Genomic DNA, 24,680 nt, shown 5'->3' on the forward strand with positions numbered 1-24,680 from the left:
GCCCCGCGCCGGCCCCCGGCCCCCCAGCCCGGGCCAGCCCCCCTTGCAGACCGGCCGGCTCCAGGTGCGGGGTGTGAGGACGCAGCCCCGTCCCCTGCACCCCCAGTTTGTGATCGCCAGTTTAGAGAGCAGGAAGCGCCCAACTTCATCGATTCGTGTGTGCTCTTTTTCAGATGTTTCTAAGCAAGTCCAGTTTTTCTTCTTAAAATCCGCCCCATCTTATCACTATCTCCCTACCACGCAGCGTTTGGAAAATCTAGCGGTTATCAGTTGCCTAGGCAACGCATAGCAGCGCAGACCTGAAGGAACCCGACGGCAGCTAACCTGTTTTATAAATTAATGCCCTTATCTCCCCACCCCACCCCGCCCCCGGGGGATTAAAACGACATTCTTTCTCTTGAGAGTGAGTCCTTTCAGCAGAACTGTTGGTTCTCAGGATTTTGACAAGTGTGTTACAGGACGTCTTGGATTCTCAAACTGTAGAGCTGAGAGGGACCTTAAGTAAAGTCCAGTTCATCTCATTTTACAGGTGAATACACCAGGCCTAACGAGCGAAATGTTTGATCAAGTCCTGCTCTTCTTCTTAGCTGGGCCTTAGGGCTGAGGACCCCGTGGTCACGGCAGTCCACCATGCCAGGATTGTGGGCTCGGCCAGTGGGTTTCTCAGGTTTATTGAGAAATTAGGTTACCAGGGTGTGATGGCTCTGTAGTGGAGGTAGGGCTGTTTCTAGGCGGGATAAGCTGCCTGTGATGTACAGTGAAGCCAAAAGCCCGTGCCCTCCCCACCGCCACTTGCCAAAAGAGTCGGCCTTATTCTCTGCGAGAGTAGCAAACATCGTGGCATTGGTTGCCTGCTTAGTTTAAGGCATCAAAGTTTGTGTAGCAGTCTGGATATTTTGGTAAGGGTACACTGAATCCATTATCGGAATAGTAACGTGATGGACATGGAATAGGTTGGTCCTGATGGCTGGGGAACATCAAGGGCTGGTCAGCAAGAAAGCAAGAAGGGGCCCCACAGGACCTGTCCTATCTGAACGCCTTTTGGATATGGTGGAGATGGATTTTGCTCAGTTTCGGTTGCTGTTGGAGTGGGCCAAGTCCTGTAGTATAAGATCTATACCAGCTAATTTTTTTTTTTTTTTCCCCCAGTACCGGGAATTAAACACATACCAGCTAATTTCCTAGGCGAATTTTGGAGTTTTCCTAAAGGGAGGGTAGTACTGGCTCATGTTACAAGCCTGTGGAAATGGGCTCAGAGAGATTTACCTGACTGCAGTGATGGAGTCATCTGCAGAGGAATGTAAGCCTAGATCACTTATCTTCCGAGTGTAGTCAGTGCTCTCTTGCGTTATATCTCGCTCCCGCTTCGGGCCGGGAAGGGGATGAGAGAATCGCCTGTGGCCTATTTATTGGCGCCTGTGGTTGCCCAGAGAGGCCAACCAGGACTTTCAGCTGCCCTCTATGCCTCAGAAAGTGGAGCTATGTGCTTCCACCCTATCTCCTGAGGGGAATGCGAAGGAGCCAGGCTGTCTAGCTGGGGAGGAGGGGCCCAAGTGCCTTGGCTGTGAAATATCCTGGCCAGGCTGTGCTGGGAAGTCTTGCATAATGCCCTCCCTACCACTGAACACAAGTGATTTATTTGCTGCAGTCTGTAGGTGGTGCTTGACCAGCTTGTCCATTTTAGTAATAACAGGGCCAGAAAAGAGTTAGGGGTTTTATATTATTGCAGATTCCCCCGCCCCGCCCCCGTTTTAAAAAAGCAGCACAGGTGTCCTTATCTTGAGAAATTATGAAGTGCTTCTGCACCACTTCCTGTGCCCCCTTCCTGCCTATTTATTCCCCAGAGCATGTGCGCTTCAGTCCTTTGAGAGGAAAAGGCTAAAAAAATACTGCTTCAGTTTAGTCACCAGCACAGGGTATGGAGTCAGACCTGGCTTTTGATCTCTACTTTCTACAGTTTGCTGGTTGTGCGCCCCAAGTTTAAATTTTTTTCTCTTATGTGAAATGGAAATGAAAGATACTTTAGTTGCAATGAGGATTAACAGAGATAATGCACATAGCTCACTCAGCACAAGGCCTTGCACACAGCTACTTATTATAATACTGACCATTGGCGTTAACTGGAATACTATTCTTCCTAGAAAAGGGAAAGTGTGACTGCTTGCACCTGCGTAGAGAGAATGGCGGGAGAAAGGGTTTGAAGCAAACATCAATTTCAGTATTATTAATGATTTAACTTATACTTCTGCTTTCCTTTTGCTAGCCAGAAGTTGTCATCCTCCTCCTCTTTCACCTCCTCCACAGAAAAAGTGTTTCTAGTGTTATTTTTGAAATTTTTAAAACTCACTTTTTCCCTGGTTACAAACCAATCATACGTGAATGTTTTACTGCTTCTTAAAAACTGTAGACACTTGAAGCAAAGGGTTCCATTAGCCCATGTGGGTAGTATATTCATGGGACTGTAACTCCTTGGCAAAGTTAGTATTGGTTCACTTGTATATAGAAGTTATAATCATTTGTGTGTGCTGTATTCTAGGTCTGTACCAGCACTGCCATTTTTAGACTTTGGCCTGTCCTTTAATTATCTTCCGTTTTCTGGCAGAAATGCAGTCTATTTTTTTTTTTTTTTTAATGGCTTAAGAAGATCTTCCTTTCACAGGGTTCCAATGTTTTTTTTTTTTTAAGTCTATAAGCAGTTTGCACTCGTTGTTACATTCTCATTGGCTTTACCAGACATCCCGCAGTGTTAGTTAGATGAGGGTAAGAGATGGAGAAGGTTAGCTATGTCCGCCAACTGGCAAGAGGCCCCAAAGTAATGTTTCCCTGTTTCGTTAAAGGTTTGTAGAGCGTAACTGCTCTTCCTGTGTCATCTACCAAGTCTACTTCTCTCTAATATTTTTTGTAGATTTTCATAAATAGATATCTAGAATTTATGGCAGAGTTTGCCCCTAGAAACATTTTCAGATTTGGAATTTCTATCTCATGTATTTATTTATTTTTTTGTCTTTTTTTTGAGACAGGATCTTGCTCTATAGTTCAGGCTGGCCTTGAGCTCACTTTGTAGCCCAGGCTGGTCTAGAACTTGCAACGATCCTCCTGCCTCAGCCTTCCAAGTGCTGGGATTACAGGCGTGCACCACCACACCCGGCTCTATATGGTTTTTAGATACTATGAAATGTAATGGAATATGAAACTAAATTGTTTTTCCTAAATACTTCCTTTTTTGTTTGTTTGTTTGTTTTGTTATTTTTGGTTTTTCTCCGGTACCGGGAACCGAACTCACGACCTTGCGCTTGCCAGGCAGGCGCTTTTGCCGCTGAGCTAAATCCCCAGCCCCCTAAATACTTCCGTAAAAGTTAGAAAATAATATGTTTCGCTCCCCACCTCTAGCCTCTACACTAATTTAGGAGCACTTTTGTTTTTTAATTTGGCCTTTTTTAAAGGTTAAAGTTACAGTTAGAATTACAGTTGATATTTGTTCATTTATTTCCCATACTTAGAACACCTCTTGTGAAATTGTTTCTTCATAAATGCTAGCACAAAATTGTTCCATTTTAATTTGAATTAATCCAGAGTTTATTACAATCTTAACAATATTAATATGTGTCCAAAAAAAATTTTAAAGAGGTTCTTTGACACCTCTTACATATTGGTGTAACTTTAGAGTGTGAATTGTTTTCTTGGATTTTCTTGGTTCCCATTCCATAGCAGTGGTTCTTTTTTTTTTTTGTTTGTTTGGTTTTTCTCCGGTACCGGGAACCGAACTCTCGACCTTGCGCTTGCCAGGCAGGCGCTTTGCCGCTGAGCTAAATCCCCAGCCCCCATAGCAGTGGTTCTTAACTGAGGCTTCACATTAGAATCTCCTGAAGAGCTCTGTAAAACTGTGTGGGACTCCATTATTAGTACAGGTCTGCATAGAAGGCTTTACACTAGTCAGTGATAAGAATGGTAGGAGGGCTTTGCAGTGACAGAACCCCAACAGCTGTTTCAGGATCAAATGAGTTCTGTAAACAGTGGTTCTTATCCCTGACTACTATAATCAGATGTCACACTTTCACAGTCATCTGAAGTGCCATTCATTACAAAGTTCATATCCACCCAGCATGGTGATACACGCCTGTCATCCCAGAACTGTGGGAGGCTGAGGCAAGAGGATTGAAAGTTTGAGCCCAACCTGGACAATTTAGTGACTTAGCAAGACCTTGGCTCAAAATAAAAAGGGGTAAGAATGTAGCTCGGTGCAAAGGCCCTGAATTCAGTCCCCAGTGCTGCAAAAATAAATAAGATTGCAGAAGAAAAAACAATACCGCTGTCTGGCTTATTTTTGAAAATTTAGTTTAAAAAATATTTGCAAATATGTAATAGATTTCTTATTTTAAATTTTGTACTTTTAATTTCTAATATGGTATTGATAAACACTTACATAAACAATAGCTCTTTATAATCCTTAATACTTTTATTATAATTATTAGTGTGTATTAACCGTATAAAATAATGAGTTTCATTATGACACTTTCATATATGCATATAATGTACTTTGTGTCTACCCCTTCATAGTTTCTAAGAGTGTAGCTGGATTTTGAGGCTAAAACGTTTAAGACTGGCTTATTGAAATGGCTCATTAAGAGTAATAGCTGTTTACTATATGCCTCACACTGCTAAGCATTTTATACATGCATGATCTTATTTTCGGGACAGTCCTTATTCTCACTTTGCGTGTAAAAAAACTGAAACTTATGTTTAAGATCATGTAGAGAAGTGGTAAACAGTCAAGTGAGAGCCCTTACTATCATGTAACTTCATGTAATTGCTATTATTTGAACAAGGCCGGTGATTTCTAGTAGCTTGTAAAAAATAATGTTGTGCCTCCTAATAATCTATGTTGAGGTGTTACTTCAGAAGATTACGTTGCTGGGTGTGGTGGCGCACGCCTGTAATCCCAGCACTCGGGAGGCTGAGGCAGGAGGATCATTCCAGGTTTGAGACGACTGGGCTACAAAGTGAGCTCAAGGCCAGCCTGAACTACGTAGCGGGACCCTGTCTCAAAAAGACCAAGAAAAAAAAAAGATTATGTTAATTTTCTAATTTAAAAAGGGTGTGTTGTAATTTGTTGCAGTTTTTTGTTTACCTAGTATAGTTGGGGTTCATTTCTAATACATCAAAAGGATACAATGGTGGAATGAAAACAGTAGAATAAGGGCTGAATAGTTCCTATTGGGACAGTTCGGCAGGTTAAAAGATACAAGTTTAGACTGGGCATGGTGGCTCCTGCCTGTAATTCTAGCACTTGGGAGGCTAAGACAGGAAGATCACCACGAGTTTGAGGCCAGCCTGGCTACATAGCGAATTCAAGGCCAGTCTGGACCACATAGTGAGACCTGGTCTGAAAAACTTTTTTAAAAAGCGTATAAATGTAAAGAAAAAGCCTAAAACATTACCAGAGGGCAGTGAGGAGTGGACAGAAACTCAGTGTGCTCTAACTGAAGAGGGGACAGCAGTGGATACATTTTCATTTTTATGGCGTTGCCCTTGAAGGAAGGCTCCGGGTGGTGATCCATGGGGTTCAAACTGGGATAAAAACCTGTAATCTTGTTTTCTAGTAGCAAAGAAGCCAAAGCTCAGGTGACCACGCAGCTTGAAAGCACGGGGAACCCTAGAAAGGACGCTGGTGTGACAGAACCCCAAATGCTATGTATAAGCTTTGCTTGAATCTCTTGGAGTCTCCTGAACTGTATATATCTGTAGAGCAGCCCCTGAACAGCATGTCTGAGGCTAAAAACTGAGCAGATTGCAGCTGCTGCCGACATAGGAGAGAGAGAAGCTGAAGCCCAGGATAGTTGTCTGCAAAAACAACATCACATTTTTGAATACTACAGACCCTACAGTCTACTAATATATTCGTCAGTTTGTTAGGATATATTCTTAAATGAGACATGAAAAAGGGGGTTCATCACCTTAATCAATGGAGATTAACCCCACAGTTACCCAAATATTAGACTTGGCAGAGAAGATTTAAAACAGGTACTTTATTTTTTTAGTTCTGGGGATTGAATCCAGGGCCTTTGCACTGCGCTACATGCCCAGCCCTTTTTGAATTAAATTATAATTTGAGCGGGTTTGAACTTGCTTTTTTGCCTCAGCAGAATGCTAGGATTATGGGCATGTATTACATGTCCTTTTTTTTTGTGGGGGCTTGAGACAGGGTCTTGCTCTGTAATTCAGGCTGGCCTTGAACTCACTAAGTAGCCCAGGCTGGCCTCAAACTCTCAATATTCTTCTGCCTCAGCCTCCCAAGTACTAGGATTACAGATGTGCACCACCACACCTAGCCCTACATGCACATTTTAAAGCAGGTATTATCGCCATGCCTAAGGATGTAAAGCAAGCTGGGTGTAGTGGCGATGCCTGTAATTGTAGCAATCTGAGGCAAGATTGCAATTTCAGACCTCGCTGGGCAACTTAGTGACTTAGTGAGACCCTGTCTCAAGTAGCTCAGTGTGAAAGCCCTGAGTGTGTGTGTGTGTGGGGGGGGAGGATAGAAAATAAGGTTGTGAACAAAAGAGGAAATTCCATCAGAGAAATAAGACACTTCAAAACAAGGAATGAAATGAAAATTTCAGACTTGAAAATACATTTCTGATTCTAAAAGTGCACTGCGTAATTTAAGTAATTGGAAATGATGGATGAGTTGTGAACTTGAAGATAAACTGAAAGAAGTTACACAATCTGAAGCAGAAAGAAAACATGTATGTGGAAGTTCTCCATACATTTCAAAGCCCGTGTGTAAGAACTGTCACTCCAGGTTTCTTGCAAGTCCTACACTTACCCCTCTACTGAAAGACGGATGTCACAGGCTGTAAATTAATGCCATCCAAAAGGGTCTCAGATTTGCTCTCCTCCCGTCCATGTCCTTTCTCCTGCCTAGGAGAGAACCCTCTGCTCCGCACGGCTGACTGCTCCCGTCAGCGCAAAGGTCTTCTTCCGACCTGCAGCCTCCCCAGTGTCCTGTGCTCTTTGCCCACCGTTGACAACCTGTGCTTCCTGCCATCCCCACGCAGTAGATTGTTTGCCCTTGCTGCTTTCCTGAACTTGTCAGAGGTCACCAGGACCCTTGGTCATCACACTGGCAGGACTTCAGAATGGGCCTCACCCACATTTCTCTTCGGGATTCGGCTCCAGGGCTCTTGCCTTCCCTCGGTGACAGTATGTTTTGTAATTTCTCCCTTTTCTGTTGTGACTTTTCGAAGGGTTCGTGCTTCGTGTTAATTTTTTCTCCAATTTCACTGCTGTCTTGCCCGTCTGCAGCTGGTGAACTTCAGCTCTGTCATTTGCGAGGCCTCCCTCCCTCTCCCGGCTCATTCTCTGTAGAGCTCTCTCTCTGGTGCTCAGTCTTGCTTTTTGTCTCCACTGTCACCCAGCATTTCTGCTTGCATGTATGAGAGTCAACACTTTGAACTCAGTATATCCGAAACGGAATCTCTCAAGTCAGTTTCTATGCTTCAGCTCTGGTGTTCTGAGACCCTGCCTTTGTAATAAGACCTAGAACATAGCAGTCATCCTGCAGATGCGTTCAGAAAGAATGAATGAATGAGTTCTTAGAGTTACTCCTGGATGGAATTCTGAGCTCACCTTGGACTTGGTCTCTACATCTCACCACGTTCAGTTTACTGCTGAGGCAGTCAGTTCTGTGTCTAGTGTATCGCTTCCTTCATTCCCACTGCCATTAATTGGCTATTGTAGTAGGCTCCTAGCCATTCTCTTTCTCTGTGTCTCTTTTCATGTTGCTACTAGAGTAATCTTGATTCACAGGCCTAATGATCATAATAACTACATTTCCAAGCTTTCAGTACTTACTGAACACTTACTGTGGACTCCACTATTTCTAAGTTTGTATATGTGTATGTATGTATGTGTATATATATATATATATATATATTTCTTACTAAATTAATATAAAACCTTTGGGTTAGTTACTATATTCTTATCCACATAAGTAAAAGTGAGACCCAGCGAGTTGAGTGTGTTGTCAAGATCAGAGCTAGAAACTGGCGGAGCCGGGATCTTGAAGCTGTCGAATTCCAGAGTTTAAGCTTTGATTGCTGTGCTGTGCTGTCTCCCACAGATTAACTGATCATGCTGTTCTTATTGTAACATCTTACATAGCTCATTTCTGGTGGTTTTTGTTTTGTCTTTTTCAGCAGTGGAAATTGAACTCGAGGCCTTTGCACTAAGCCACGTGCCCAGCCCTTTTTAACTCTTTGAGACGGTCTTGCTAAGTTACCAAGCTGCCCAGGTTGGGCTGACCTCAGCCTTCCAGAGTACTGGGCTTGTAGGTATGTGTCATGATGCCAGGCTCATAGCTCATTTCAAACACAACTGGAATATTTTTAGTCTTAAAGTCACCGCTCTGTGAGCTGACCCTGCCTTTGGTTTTGTTGTTGTTGGTCCAGACATTCATTTTTTCTATGCCTGAATTAATTCTGTTAGGTAAATTGTATATCCTTCCCCCAGGACTGGCAGTGTAGCTAGGTAGTACAATGCCTTCCTATCATGGGTGAGGCTCTGAGTTCAATCTCCAGCACCACCAAAAAAAACCCAATCATCACTCACAATAATTACCATATTGTGTTTGTTATTGTTTGGTTGTTTATGTAAATCCAATGCAGATGTCTTATTTTGCCAGGTATGGTGGTGCACACCTATAATCCCAGCACTTGGGAGGCTGAGGAAGGAGGATTGCTGTGAGTTTGAGGCCAACCTGGGCTACATAGTGAGTTTAAGGCCAGCCATAAGCCTGCATTACAAAGTGAGACCTTGTCTCAGAAAACAAAAAAACAGGGGCTGGGGGTATAGCTCAGCTGCATAAGTGCTTGCCTGGCAAGCCTGAGGTAATGAGTTTGATTCCTAGTACCAAAAATAAGAAAAAAAAAATCAAAAAAACAAAAACAAAAACAAGTGCCTTATTTTTCCTTTGGGTTGCCTGTATTTATTTCCTCCTCATAGCATGTTCTGTAGCATACAACACTTTTAATTCATATTGTAATTATTATTTTATACTTTTGTTTTTTGTCTTTTTGAGACAGGGTCTTGCTATGCAGTTCAGGTTGGCCTTGAGCTCACTTTGTAGCCCAGGCTGGTCTTGAACTCAAAAAGATCATCCTACCTCAGCCTCCCGAGTGCTGGGATTATAGACGTGCGCCACCATGCCCAGCTTATTTTATATTTTGTCTCCCCTGTTAGGCTGTAATCTTTTTGACTTTAGGAGCAATGTCATTTTTTTCTATCTGCAGGCCTTATACAAGGCATACTTTCAAATATGTTTTTCATTAAATTTCTCTTCAACAGTATTTGTTGAGTAAGTGAAGAATTTAACTGTTAGACCATTAACCACAAGATTTTTGTACACGTGTCTTTTTAGTGTGCTATTCCTCATTTCCATATGGTTCAGTAGTTCTAATGCACAATACACATAGGAAGAAGTGGTGAAGAAAAGTTTTTGAAGCCATTTGTTTAGCTGGTTTGAACCATTTTATTGACTTTAAGAAATGTTTTTCATATACTGAAATTTCCAATGTAGAGATTTTGTTTATTTTTAAAAATCTTCCTGTGTTTTACAAGAAGCAACATGTAAATATAAGTAGTGAATTTTGGTTAAATAACCTTTGGAGCAATACCCACAATTTGGATTTGTGTTTATAGTTTAGAGACTAGGCTGAAGTTTCTATAGCCTCTGTCATCTTATTTCACTGATGCTTAAAATCTTTTAAAAGTGAGATGGTAAGGGTTAAGAGTCTTACTTGTATTTTAATTATGGAAGAAATGGGACACATGTATAAGTTTTAGGGCCCGGCATGGTGGTGCACACCTGTAATCCCAGCACTCGGGAGGCTGAGGCAGGAGGATTGTTGCGAGTTTGAGACCAGCCTGGGCTACTTTTAAAGTGAGGTCAAGACTAGCCTGAACTGTATAGCGAGACCCTGTCTCAAAGAGCCAAAAGCAAACAAACAAATAAGTTTTAATAGTAGACTTTAAAAGTAATGCATGAGTTTAGAGTTAAAAGAATTAAGTTGCTGGCTTCTTCAAGTACTGTATTGTCTATGTAAAAATGTGAAGCCTGCAAAACAGTATTTACCTTGTTAAGGAATATATACCTGAAGAGTAAAAATGTGACAATGTATGAATGAATCATAAATGCCAAACCTAGGGTGGCGGTAACCTTTGGAGACAAGGTAGATGGGATAGAACGAGGGAGAGATGCCAGGAATATCCACCGTGTGCATAACGTTCGTTTCTGTGTTGGGTAGTGGGTGGAGGGGTGCTGCTCATGGTCCTCGCCACCTATTAGCTTATGTGAAAGAAATTTATGGGTCAGATAGTATAGGTTCCACTCACCCTCGGCCCCTGCTCATTAGTTGCTCTCCCAAAAGTGAGCATTTTCCTGGTGTCCTTGAACATTTCCAGAGATGTATACATAAACAGGGATATGTTAGCGTATAAATTGTCCCCTATCCTTAAAACTAGCACTTGGTTGCTTTTACATAGGAAGTCATACTGTTTATGCAATTTTACACTGCGCCTTTTTTGTGCCTTTTTTACTTAATATGTGTTAGAGATTATTCTGTACTACACATTAAATATGTAGTTTTAGTAAAAATATTTGGGTTATTTTTGGTGGCTCGGGACTGAGCTGGGGCCTCTCACACCCTGGGCGAGCACTGGGCCACTGAGCTGCTTCCCAGCCCTAGAGTCTGCGTTTCACCACGTGTAGTTGCTGTTGTCCTTACGTTCCGTCCAGACTTACTTGCTAATAAGCGTATGCACGGGTTTTGCTGTACCACATTTGCTCAGCCGAGAGGAAACTGAAGCCCCCGCTTCCTTTTAGCAAATATTCCGGAGTTTTCGCAGGGCATTTCACCGTGTAACCTTCCTGCTCTCCTGACTCCTTCAGCTTGTGGGGCGTGCTCCCGCTGGGAGGTGGAAGGAAGGAAATTTGGGCTTCAGGGTCCTCCCCACTTACCAACACAGCAGCCTTCGGTAAATTCCCTAACACTCTGTTGATTCAGCTCTTTCGCTTGTAGTTTTTCTTGTGGAGTTGTATTAAAAATTAAAATGAAGCTGGACACAGTGGCTCACGCTTATAATCCCAGCTGCTCAGGAGTCTGAGGCAAGGGAATCGCAAGTTCAAGACTAACCTGGGCAACTGTATGAGACTGTGTCTCAAAACAAAAAGAGCTGAGGCTGTAGCTCCGTTGGTACAGGCCTTGCTCAGCCCTGGGTTCAATCTCCAGTAGGTGCCACAGAGAAAAAAAAAGAGTGAAAGCCGTTAATGCAGTAAAATGCTAACTGTTTTTATTATGTTAGCGATCACTCAGCTGTCTGCTGCCTAAGCTTTTGCCAGTCTCCAGAGAGCTAACCTCCACCACCACCATCACTGATCTCTTCAGCCCTCTGTCTGAAAGGGCGTTTTCCCAGCCCTAAGTGATGCATTTTATGCGACTGCTGCCGTCTTTGTAAAGTGCCAGGGTTCTGTACACAGCTGGGGGAGAGCAGGTCGTCAAAGTACAGCCTCCCACCTGTCTGGAATTATGTTCTTTCTGGATGTTCTTTCTGCTCAGGCTAAGCCTCGTGGCTAGAATTCTTTTCCATATTCTTCCTCATGCAGGATCTCCCACCCCACGCCAGGCTCATTTGCCAGCCTGCTTTCTCCCACCTTGGGGAAGCTGAGGTGAGGTCAGGCATTAGGTTCTTTCTCATGGGGCTCCTGGGCAGCATTTAAATCTGGGTACGTGACCCAGAATTTATTTTAAGGACTCCTCTGGACTTTCTGTGGCTGATAAGTCCCCATAAACATTTTATGGTGGTTGGGAGGCCAGTGTCCCCTGAGCACCAGAGGACCCCTAAGGAGCACTGACAGCTCTAGCCCAGACAGGGCACCTTGTTATGTTAGTCACATTCAAAGCTAACATTTGAATAGCAGTTTCCATTACCACATGATTTTCACATTAATTATTTCATATAACTCCAAGGCAGAGATCAGTATCTCATTTCAATTTTTCCAATTAGGAAACAGCATCAGAAGCAAAAGGACAGAGCTTCCTTTTGCTCATGTGTCACTCATACCAAACTACCTTCTTTCCAGATGAGGAAAGGCCATATTTTACTGTTCAGCAGAGATTATGTCAGTTGTCATAAGGGGGAGATTAAATTTTAGTAAAGTTTGGAATGAAGTTAATACTATTGAAAATTGTTGAATAATTTCATTTAAATTTGGGACTCTTGCCAGGTGTGATGGCCCATACGTGTAATCCCAGCACTCAGGAGGCTGAGGCAGGGGTATTGCTCTGAGTTTGAGGCCAGCCTGGGCTACATAGTGAGTTCAAGTCCAGCCTGAACTGCATAGTGAGACCTTGTCTCAAAAAGACAAAAAATTGGGCCTCCTTGTTACTCGGTAGATTCATGTGAGCTGTAAACAATTTTGTATTAAAAAAATACATGTGTACACATACATACACATAAGTATGCATACATTTATGTTGTTCTTTTTCTTAGGGCCACGATGGATACTGCTGGTCACAGCCTTGTCCTGCTACAGCAGCTGAATATGCAGCGAGAATTTGGTTTTCTGTGTGATTGCACCGTTGCTATTGGAGATGTTTACTTCAAAGCCCATAGAGCAGTACTGGCTGCTTTTTCCAACTATTTCAAGATGATATTTATTCACCAAACAAGGTAAAAATGTATTTTTTAAATCAGAAGAAGTTTTAATGCTTTGTGTGTGTATGTGTGTGTATGATATTTCATGGTGTCTTTATTATGGAGTTACCCGAAGAAATAAAAACAATTATAAGTTTTGTATCTTAATAACTAAGCCTAAGATACAGGATCTATAGTAGAAGATAAAATAAAAATAATTAAATAATTATAAGTAAAATTTATTGAAGGTTTATTCCATCTCCAGGTACTAAATCCTGTAATGGAAATTCTCCTTTACCCCTTCCTGGATTAAAGGAAACAGACTGAATGGATAAGTAATTTGCCCATTCGGGATTATACAGGCGGGTCAAATGCAGATCTGTCTAAAGCCAAATGTTTGTGTTCATAATCGCAAAGTGATTGAGGTTTATTCTGTAGCACTTTCATAACAAGTTTTCAGTGTCAGTTCTGCTTGCCACATATTCCATATTACAATTTAAAGGTTGTTCGTTTTAAATCTTTTTTCAAAGAGTTCTTTTACATTTTAAAATTTAGGTAACACATGAATTTAGCAATTCATATTCTGAGCTGTAGATAAAGAATAATTTCAGTCCATTGTAGGTTAAAAGTGACAGAACACTGTTTTTTTAAGGACCTCATATGAAGTACGAGTCCAACTGCACTTATATATTTTTATTTAATTTTCAGATTTTATTAAGTACCTGTGTGCCAGGCCCTGAGCTAGACCCCAATAACAGGCAAGTTACATACTCTGCCCTCAAAAGTTAATAATCCGATAAAGATAATGAATGTAAAGCAAATAATTACAATGTCATTGACCTCTCTCTGCTTTGATTTCCTTATCTATAAAATGCTAGAATAGTATACTCACCCCTTGAGTATTGAGAAGGTTAAATAGATTAATAATATTAAAATGTTTAGAGCAGAGCTTTGCTGGTAATGATGTGATAGTTTGTCGTCAAGCGTACACAAGCTACAACAGGATTTCAGCAGCCCTGTTTGAGAAGGTGGGAACCAGTTGAAAAGAGGGCTGGGATCTTGAAGGATGAGAAGGAATATTTCAGATGTTATAGAGGAATGTAAGAAGGTGCGTTGGAGGCAGAGAAAAAATGGCATGAAAACATCACAGGGGTGTGAATCAAGCTGTGAACGAGCTTTGAGCATCAGATACCAGAGTAGATCACAGTAACTGGAACATACTGCACAAAGGGAGGGGAGGCTGGAGCGTGGGACAGGTAGTGGACAGCCTTAGCAGCCGGTGCAGGGGATGCCTTCTCCGAGTGTCTCTGTAGATTGGCTTCACTACACTGGAAATGTTGCCGCCGCCTCAGGCTCCTCTGAGAGCTGTGAGCTGCTTCAGCTCCTAAAGCACTTGCCAGGAGCAGTGCCAAACACAGGACTTAGAGAGGTGGCAGCCAGCAACTTAAAACTCTCACTCAACAAGAGTCTGAAGCGATATTTAACAAAGCTTGCCACAGACCCGGTCAGAGGGTAGGTAGGCAGAACAAAGAGTGTAGGAGAGAACCCGGAGCCAGGGCTGAAAGAAGGAAGACATAGACAGTGTCCAGACTCAGTGCTCTCTGATGCATTGTGAGCTGTGCTTCCGGGAAGGTAAGTCCCTGACTGATGGCATTGTTCTCTGATAACCAGTATTTCCCATAGGTTGTCTCTACCCTAATATTGCAGAGAGGGTTCTTGATATCTTCTTACACCGTTAGTTTTGTTACCTGAATTCTAGATTCATATGTAAAAATTGGGTTTGAGATAGTCTTTTCTTTTAATTAATTAATTATTATTATTTTAATTGGATTTGTTTATTTATTTTGGTTGGGTTTTTTTGGTACTGGGAATTGAACTCAGCACCTTGCATTTGCCAGATAGGCGCTTACGCCACTGAGCTATATCCCTGGCCCATTATTTTGTTTTTTTTGAGACAGGGTTTTGCTATGTAGTTCAGGCTGGCCTGGAACTCACCTTGCCTAGGCTGGCCTAAAACTGTGGCAAGCTTACTGCGTCAGCCTCCAGAGTGCTGGGATTACAGGCATGCACCACCACACCTGGTGAGACTGTCTGAAAACCTTTCAAAGTTATACCTGCATTCATTTGTAATTTAAAGAGTAGATATGTATGATCTGGGGATGTAGCTCAGTGGTAGAGCACTGTGTGCTGGGCCCAGGGTTTGATCTCCAGCACTATAAACAAGAAAAAAAGATATTTTGGAAACCAAAATAAAACTTTAATTTAAATAGTTCCAACTTTGTTAGTCTGTTTTTAAAATTCTTAAGACATTTTTATTGTGGAAAAAATTATATATATATATATGCCTTTTTTTTTGCCATTTTAGCTGGATATGATGGCATATTCCTATAATCCCAGTACTCTGTGAGGCTGAGGATCACAAGTTTCAGCCAGCTTGAGCAATTTAGCAAATTAGTAAGCCCCAGTTCAAAATTAAAAAAAAGAGGTGAAGATATAAGCTTAGTATAAAGACCCTGGGTTCAATCTCCAGTACTACAAAGAAAAACTTTTCACTTTTAATTATGTAATTGTGGCAGTAGTTACAGTTACAGTGTAATGTTGTATAGCCATCGCTATCATCTATTTCCAAAACTTTTTCATGACCCTAATAGAAACTTCACCCAGTAAGCAGGTACACCTCACTACTCCTCAGACTCCCCTACCACGAATCTAATTTATGTCTCTGAATTTGCTTATTTTAGATATCTCTTATATCTCTTGCTTATTTAGATATCTCTCTTATTTTAGTACATATAATATTTATCCTTTTGGGTCTGACTTATTTTGCTAGCACGTTTCCTGGTTTCATCCATGGCATAGCATGTATCAGAGCTTTACTGGGGCTGGGGATTTAGCTCAGCGGCACAGCACCTGCCTGGCAAGCATGAGGTCGTGAGTTTGATTCCCCGTACTGGAAAAAAACACACACACAAAAAAAAGGAAAGAGCTTTACTGTTTTTTTAAATAGCTGAGTAATCCTCTGTTGTATATATAAGCCATGCATGTTTGGTGGACACTTAGATTGTTTGTGCTTCTGGCTACCATGACTAACCCTGCAGTGGACATCGGCATAAGGGTATCTGTTTGAGTCTGTGTGTTCAGGTTTTTTTTTATCATGTACTCAGCAGACTGTTAAATTCCTTAAGAGCATGGTATCAATTTAGCCATCATTTTTCTCCCGCCGGCACCTGCATGCATATTGCTTAGGAGTCAGTTAATGTTGAACTAATCAGAATATCTGTGTGTCCTAACATTAGGCAGTAGATTGAAAACATGAAGGCTTGTAACTGGTCATAAAACTGGTATGAGACAGAAGTGGAAGCTTTTGTTACTGAGTTTCATCAAGGCAGATTGCAAAATTTAAACCACCTTGGGAGAAATTGCTCTAGCCCAAGACTCCTCTGGTAACCGAGAGGGCACCTAGGTTGTGTCTCATTTTGTGTGGGTCTGTTTTGTTTTTAACAGTGAGTGCATAAAAATACAGCCAACTGACATCCAGCCCGACATATTCAGCTATTTGTTGCATATTATGTACACGGGGAAAGGGCCCAAACAGAGTGTGGATCACAGTCGTTTGGAGGAAGGGATTCGATTTCTTCACGCTGACTACCTTTCTCACATTGCGACTGAAATGAACCGGGTGTTCTCACCAGAGACTGTGCAGTCCTCAAATTTGTATGGCATTCAGATCTCAACAACCCAGAAAACAGCTGTCAAACAAAGTCTGGAGGTCAAAGAAACTCCTCCCACTAGCAGTGGGAACAGAGCAGCCGTCCAGGGTGACCACCCCCAGTTGCAGCTTTCTCTTGCTATTGGGCTAGACGATGGCACTGTGGACCAGCAGAGGGCCCGTCCTGCTGCCCAGGCCTTGGAGGAGCACCAGGAGCCCGCAGTGTCCATCAAGCAGGAGAGGTGTGACCCAGAGCCTGTGGTGTCCCAGAGCAACCCCTCACCCTCATCAGAGGTAACAGACCCCCCTTTTGTAGAAAACAGTATCAAAATACACTTGTGTCATTACTGTGGAGAACGTTTTGATTGCCGTAGTAACTTAAGACAACATCTCCATACCCATGTGTCTGGATCCCTCCCATTTGGTGTCCCTGCTTCCATCCTGGAAAGCCATGACCTTGGTGAAGTTCATCCACTTCATGAGAACAGCGAGGCCGTTGGATGCCGCAGGCCTAACTCCTTCGTTGTCAAGGAGAATGAGCAGCAGCCTGACCACTCAAATTGGGGTACCACGGAGGCTTTGCAAATCAGCCAAGTGTCTCTGGTCTCCAAAGACACAGAACCTGTGGAATTAAACTGTAACTTTTCCTTTTCAAGGAAAAGAAAAATCATTTGTACCATCTGTGGTCATAAATTTCTTCGAAAGAGCCAGTTGCTGGAACATATGTATACGCACAAAGGTAAACCTTACAGATACAGCCGGTGCCAAAGGTTTGGGAATGCACTGGCCCAGAGATGTCAGCCGTATTGTGACAGCTGGACTGACATCCCCGTGAAAAGTTCTCGCCTGTCACAAGAACACTTAGATTTGCCTTGTGCCTTAGAGTCAGAGCTCACGCAAGAAAATGTGGACACTATCCTAGTTGAATAGCAGCAGCTTCTTCAGAATTTTTAAAATGTATTTATTTTTGGTCTTTTTGAGACAGGATCTCACTAACAGGCTGGTCTTGAACTCATTTTGTAGCCCAGGCTGGCCTCGAACTCTCAACAATCCTGCCTCAGGCTCCCAAGTGCTGGGATTACAGGTGTGTGCCACACGCCTGATGGAATTTTTATACTAATCCAAAAAAAAAAAAAAAAAGACATTTTTTATTCATAAATTATTTACCTCCTGAAGTTTTATTGACTTTTTTCTTGCAATTTCTCCATAGTTTTAAGGTTGCATACATTTGGTCTTCTTCCTGTGAGACATGTTAGTTAATAAATGGCTATGAAGTGTAACCTTCACTTAGCCCTGTGAACTTTTCATAAATTCAATCACAGCTTAAAAACCAGAATAGAAATTTGGAAACTTTAGAGTAAGTGCATATTTATAGAATCCCTAAAGTTTTTCCAGGTTGCAGAATCAGTAACATGAAATTGGATACGGAGTAAATGCAATCTGTTTTAAAGAATATTCTAGGGGCTAGTGATGTAGTTCAGAGGCAGAGTGCTTGCCTAGCATGCATGAGGCCCTAGTTCAAACGCCAGCACTAAAAAAAGAAATTCTAAACTGTCACTCTTGGCTTATGTTTCATATGAGTTCAGTCCCTATGAAGATTGTTTAAAAATATTTTCTGCCATATAGAAAATTAGTAGCTCTTTTAATGTATAACTGTATATTACAATGTATAAAAATATTTGGATCTGTGTGTGTGTGTATGGGGGTTACTGGGGATTGAACCTGGGGCACTCTACCACTGATCTGCATCCCCAGCTCTATTATTTTTTTTTCATTTTGAGTCTTGTTAAATTGTCCAGGTGGGACTTGAACTTCCAGTCTTCCTGCCTCAGCCCCCCATAGTGCTGGGATTGCTAAAAATTAGTTTTAAGACATGGCTATTCCAAATCATGAGTAATTTTAACTTTTTACTTACATGGCTTTTATTTATGTAAGTAACATTGAGTATACCTCATTTTTAAGAAAAAGTATTTTAGTTAAAAGAGACGAGGAAAAGAGTCAGAGATATAAATTGTAGAGAAACAATAAGATACGTACACATAGATAAGCACATAGAGATGTGTTAACCAACATCCCAGAGTTTTTACCTAAATCTGGAGCATTTCCGTAGAGACCTTAAGAGCCGTTTGAGATTTTTATGATCAAAGGTTAATGTGAGTTTAGGGAGGAAAATGTTAACATACAAATAATTTTTTTCTGCCCTCATTGTCAGACGATTTCCTAGGTTGCCTAAGTTGATGTTAATTTTCTATAACTCATTTGAAAAAATTTTAGTAGCATACTTTTTACTTCTTCTGGTCCATAAAACCAGCAGAGGTAATCCATCCAGTGTTCTGGGACTGTGCTTAGCATGCACTGTGAATAAACCTCATTCTTTTTTGTTGTTGTTGTTGTTTTGTTTTTTTTTTCTGGTGCCGGGAATCAAACCCATGACCTTGCGCTTGCCAGGCAGGCGCTGTACTGCTGAGCTAAACCTCCAGCCCCCTCATTCCTTTTTATGATGGTGACAGATACAGAGCTAAAAGTCCAGAAAAATTAAAGCTGATGAGGTAAGTGATAGATTGTCCTGCTGTCTGTACCTGAGAAATAGCTGGTCAAACTTCGTCTGAAAGGGGTAGATCTAAACTGTTTTTGAAATACTCACATCTGAGACACCAGTAGTCAAAGATAATAAAGAAAGTCTCCAAAACAGTTTCATCCACATGCCTGTAATCCCAGCATTTGGGGTGGCTGAGGCAGGAGGATCACCATGAGTTCGAAGCCAGCCTGGACTACATACCGAGACCCTGTCTCAAAAAAACAAAAATAGCTTCATCTTTTTTTAGGCTTCCCTACTAAATTCTAAGCCTTACAGACATTTGAAGAATACTTGAGGGTCTCTACTTTGTTTTCCCATTTGAGACAGGTTCTTTCTGTGTTTCCCAGGCTGGCCTGAGACTCCTGGGCTCAAGCAGTCCTTTCACCAGCCTCCAAGTAGCCAGGAGTGCGGGCGCACCTCCACGCCTCGCCCTGCACGATGAACACCTCCAAGAATTTAATTTGCAGGTCTTCGCATTTAACCACATATAAAAATATTTGCGTTCCCTTTCGGCTGAAGACTTCTGAGGACATTCCATGACATACACAACCACCTCGCTGTTTGTCAGAAAGGCGCTCAAAGATTAACCCAGCTGATGCTAAAATACAAAGCAGTGCGTTGGAATCAGAGTGCTGTTTCCTGGTGGGCTTAGTGAGGCAGACTTCTGGGCGTTGTCTAAGGCAGCGGAGTTTCTGCTTTAGACATGAGGTAAGGCCTGGGATCAAAACTGAGAGCAAAACCTAGCTACCGATAGGGATCAGTTACTCTGGGAATGAGTCAGATCAGCTGTTGCCCTTTGGGGTCAGAATTTTATCTAAGTTAAATTTTTTCACTAATTCACTTAAGCCTGCCTAGCAAGCACAAGGTCCTGAGTTTGATTCCCGGCACCAAAAAATCCCCCTGCAAAACTAATTCACTTTAGCAATTATTCAAACTCATATTGCCTTCAAAGCTTCCGTATTATAAGAACACAAATATTGATATTGATTTTATATATCTTAGATTATTTGGGATGTATTCCTCACAGTTCTTGAAGTTTTATTGTTCTCATTAATTTCACTTTTCCAGTGTGTGTGTGTCTGTGAGGGCACTGGGGGTTGAACCCAGGGCCTTTGCACTGAGCTACATCCCCAGCACTTTTTTAAAATTTCAAGATGGGGTCTTGCTGCGTTGTCCAAGCTAGGTTAAATTTGTGATCCTCATACCTCAGCCTCCTTGAGTGCTGCAGTACGGGTGGGTGCCACTGTGTCTGGCAGTTTCCCCACTTTTTGTACCCACATTCTTTTTTTTTTTTTTTTTTTGGTTTTTCTCCGGTACCGGGAACCGAACTCACGACCTTGCGCTTGCCAGGCAGGTGCTTTTGCCGCTGAGCTAAATCCCCAGCCCCTGTACCCACATTCTTCCTTGCCAGTCCTTTGTCTTTGACACAGGAAGCCCTTGTCTGGCTGAAGGACGGGAGCAGGGGTGTTATGGGTGGTGGGCTAAGCCAGCAGGATAGGGCAGCCTGGAGAAAGTGTAAGAAATTGCTTACAGCTGATTGGCTGTGCTGGATAACATCTATTTAAAGTGGAAATAGACCTATATGTAAGTATTAAGAAAACAGTGAGTATCTGGATTTTGCTCTGTGGTTTTTTGTTTTTTTTTTTTTGAGACAGGGTCTCAATATATAGCTCAGGCTGGCCTGTAACTCACTATGTAGCCCATGCTAGCTTAGAACTCTTGGTGATCCTCCTGCCTCAGCCTCCCAAGTATTAGAATCAGATCACAACCTCCTGTGTGCTGGGATTACAGCAGTGTCAGCCTGGCTTTGGATTCCTCTTTTTATTCATATAGTTTTTTTAATGTTAAGAATTCAAGGCATTTGGGTGTGGGGTGCACACCTGTAATTCCAGCTACATGGGGGTGCAGAGGCAGGAGGCTTTCAAATTTGAGGCCAGGAGCTGGAGATACAGCCCAGTGGTGGAGTGCTTGCTTATTAACACACGTGAGGCCCTGGGTTCAATCCCCAGCACCACCGAAAAACCCTAACCAACCAACCAAACAAAATAACCAAACAAACGCTCTTCCCTTGGGCCTCATAATATTCTGTTTTAGGAAGTGGGACATGTTAACTTCATTTTATAGGAGGGAAAAAAATCCCAAAAGCTGAATTCTACAGAGCCAAAGAGGATGTATTTTTCTTCATTTTGCAGGCATTTTTAAAAAGTAACTGTCATAAGCCTAATATTGTGCCCTACATTTTACTATATTTTTTAAAGACATGATTCCTCACTTTAAAAAAAAATACTTTGAATTTAAAAAGTTCTTCCAGGTAAGACTTTTAGTTTTGACTATATCTTCTGCAAAATGGAGCTATACTACTAACCAGTATCCTAATAATTCTGTATGGCCAGGGATATAGCTCATTGGTGCAAGTGCCTGCCTGGCAAGCGCAAGGTTCTGAGTTTGATTCCTGGTGCAAAAACAATAATAATCATCATAATACTGTATAACGTGGTTTGTGTAGTGATTACCAGGCTTAAAATTGGAGATGCAGTATGCACTTTCATCAGTGTAGCAGGCGCACACGTTCCTCGTGCATGAGCTTTAAAGTGTCCCTTCTTTCAGATCCCACATGTTGGGGCTGGGGATTTAGCTCAGCGACAAAAGCACCTGCCTGGCAAGCGCAAGGTTGTGAGTTCGGTTCCCGGTACCGGAGAAAAACCAAAAAAAAAAAAAAACAAAACAAAAAAACAGATCCCGCACGTCATTGTTTTCTTGAGAAAAAGAAAGAATGTTTGAGTGTTTGTCCGTATGACATATTACAGAACTCAATATCTGAGTGTAGCTACCTTCTAACAAAACCGTAATTCCTTGATAAACAACTTCTGAGATTGTTTCTTCTTGTCTTTGTGATTTCCCATCTGTAAAGTGGGAATAAAGCAATGCCTACCTCACAGGGGTGTTGTGAGGATTTGTAGTAAGATTGTGTTAACTTTTGTCAGTATTATTTATAAAAACCAACAATATAAGAAAAACTATTCTGTAGCTAAACTTATTTCCTTCAGAATTCCAATCTGTAAATTCCAAACTTGTACTACTTAATATTCAATAATTGACAAAACCGTTTTTTACAAATGCTCTAGACATAATATCTTCCCTTAGAGTGTAATTATCACCTTTCTTCTTCAGCGTTCAAGCGAGAAGGCTACTGAAATAAAACTTTGCCAATTTCAGCTTTATTGAAAGTTCCCTTAAACCTGCTGTTTTCATGTGAGAAAGGAACAGCCAACGAAGATACAGCATTTTCATTTCTTCGATGAAGATGATCTGAATAGTGCACAGGGTTAGGAAGTTGAATAAGGATATTACCTGGTAATTCATGAGTATCTTTTAAAGTAGTACTGGGAAAGCTTTCACTGAAAACTGAAGGAAGTGCATATTAATCATGGAAAAAGATCTGAAAAATGTGTAATTCCATTAAAATTTATTTGTACTGTACAGGCAAATCTTGATGTTGTAACTCAGGTCCTTGATGATAAGTATCAGTTTTTTGTAGTAACTGAGGTTAGCAGTAGGCCAGTGAAGCGTTTTCGTCAAGTAACGTGAATCTTGGTATGTTTTAAACTTAAGTGTAGTTCTGTGGCATTTTAATATGATTTTTAAATTCTTCTAATAGTGAAATCTGTAAATGATTATTCTCTACTGTATTTCTGTGTGTGGTTTTGTTTTTTGTTTTTTTGAGACAGGGTCTCGCTCTGTAGTTCAGGCTGGCCTTAAACTTGGAGTGATTCTCCTGCCTCAGCCTCCCAAGTGCTGGGATTACAGGCATGAGCGTGTGCCCAGCCTTTTTGGTTTTTGTTGAAAACTGGTAAGGTTACGCAGTCCTGAGCCTGTGATCTTTACCTCTGAGACCAGGAGGGCTGCTTTGTGCTTAAGTCGGTGTCTGTACCACACTCGATTGCTTAGTAAATATTGCTGCGGTGCAGCTGACTTTAACTGTCACCAGCTCCTCTCTTTGTGTGCCAAATAATTTAGTCAGAATAGATCAAAGTATAAATTTGAAATACTTTAAAAGAAACATATTATAAAAGCTTGTATAATAAAAAAATACTCACTGAAGAAATCCTCAAAGTTCAAGTAATACATAGCAAATACAAGAGACCGAAATGAATAATACATTGTATAAACGCTTCTCCCTCGTGTACTGTGAATTTTCCTAAAAATCCTTTTAGAAAATGTGTACCTTCTAGTTGGAGTAGAAACAGTGGATTTCATGTATTTTGTCAAGATGAATAAATGGATGTGACTCAATCACAGAGCGCTTCCTTAGCTTAGCTTATAGACTGTTCTTACTTTACAGCAGTGTCTGCCCGTTGTTGTCCTAGTGCTGAGGTGCGTCGTCGCTGTGCGGGCACCGTTTCGGGGGTGTCACACGAAGCAGCGTCGGTGGACCTCGTTTCACCAAGCACAGCCGGTGGTATGGGAAATCGGCGCCCTCACCGAGCGCTTTCCAGCTGCCATCTCTGCAGAGGCCGGTGCTGTAGCCCTTTCCTTGAAGTTGCTCCCTTTGCTCCTCTTTCTGTTCCGTTTACACCCTGCTACATCTCCTGCCCCCTCCCCAACATAATCCGCAGCTCTGGGTCTCAGCCAGGGTGTGTTAGTCAGGGTTCTCCAGAGCAGCGGAACCGAGAGGCAGTAGGCACACAGGTAATGTTCTGACAGATTGCCTCATGCAACTACGGCAGCGCAGAAGCTCCTGGATTTGTACCTGGTGAGCTGAGAGCCAGGAGAGCCCGTGATTTCATTCCCATGTGAGTCCACAGGCCCGAGAACCAGGAGAGCTAAAGGCGTAGTTTCTAGCCTCAAAGCGGGCAGGCCTGAGACCCGAGAAGAGCCAGCGTGAAATTTCTGCGTCTGTCAAAGGAAAGGGTCAGCATCCAAGACCACGCAGTCAGGCCGAGGTCACCTCTGTCCTGTCCAGGCTTTCAGTGGATTGAGGGCCATCGGCTTTGCGGAGTGTGTGGTCTCAAACAGTAATCTTACCCAGAAACGCTCCCCTGCACCCAGTGTGTCTGACGAAATAACTGCCCCGTCCCCCGGCCAGCTGTCTCGCAGGGCTGCCCCTGTCCTGGAGACTTCGGCAGTTGGAGCGGCTTTGCTTGTCACAGGTGGGTGGAGGCCAGAGGAAGGCTGCTGCTGGCATCTAGTGGACAGAGGCCGCGTGTGCTGCTGACCAGCTGAACCATGCAGAGGACCGCCCATTGAGGAACTACCCGGCCTGCATGCCGGGAGAGCTGAGGTAGACCGGTGCTGGTCTGAAAGCTTCGAGTTTCGGGTGATTGTCGGGAATTAACAAAAAATGTGGCATTTCTATCCCAGTAATGTTTGGAATTTATATTGTTCTATTGGTGTATGTGTATGTTCTGAAGTAAATTGTATTATCCTTTATCTCAGCTTTTAAACGGTTTTAAATGTGATTATTTAAAATCTGAAATGTATTATTTAGACAGTTATAAATCTATTCACATAATGTTTGAACTAAATAAATGTAACTCTAAAGTCTCTTGGTGAAATTGTGAATGGAGGTTGTGATAATTTGTGTAAATTTTTCATCTGGCCAAAAGGTGGCACCAGTGCACCTTTTGAAAATATACAGAAACTTTTTTTTTTTTTTTTGTGGGTACCAGGAATCGAATTCAGGACCTTGCACCTGCCAGG

At 42.1% G+C, this 24,680-nt stretch overlaps 1 protein-coding gene and 1 long non-coding RNA gene across 5 annotated transcripts; both read left to right on the top strand.

Annotated features, from left to right (window-relative positions):
* Positions 1-44: 44 nt before the first annotated feature.
* Zbtb25 (zinc finger and BTB domain containing 25) lies at positions 45-17,414 on the top strand. Of its 4 annotated transcripts, none has more exons than XM_005399126.2 (3): positions 45-64; positions 12,550-12,729; positions 16,198-17,414. In XM_005399126.2, exons 2-3 carry the CDS (start codon positions 12,557-12,559, stop codon positions 17,330-17,332), a joined length of 1,308 nt encoding a protein of 435 aa, XP_005399183.1. In that variant the 5' UTR covers positions 45-64; positions 12,550-12,556; the 3' UTR covers positions 17,333-17,414. The 4 variants fall into 4 exon arrangements, with proteins under 4 accessions (XP_005399183.1, XP_005399184.1, XP_013377357.1 ...); XM_005399127.2 differs by lacking the exon at positions 45-64 and adding an exon at positions 8,298-8,333; XM_013521903.1 differs by lacking the exon at positions 45-64 and adding an exon at positions 8,752-8,770.
* A 4,268-nt stretch (positions 17,415-21,682) lies between these two features.
* Positions 21,683-24,542, top strand: LOC106150151. Its single transcript, XR_001236783.1, has 2 exons — positions 21,683-22,334; positions 23,323-24,542. It is a non-coding gene; the product is annotated as an uncharacterized LOC106150151 (long non-coding RNA).
* Positions 24,543-24,680: the final 138 nt, after the last annotated feature.

This window comes from Chinchilla lanigera, unplaced genomic scaffold (assembly GCF_000276665.1).
Source record: "Chinchilla lanigera isolate Chin_1 unplaced genomic scaffold, ChiLan1.0 scaffold00065, whole genome shotgun sequence".
Lineage (NCBI taxonomy): Eukaryota > Metazoa > Chordata > Mammalia > Rodentia > Chinchillidae > Chinchilla > Chinchilla lanigera.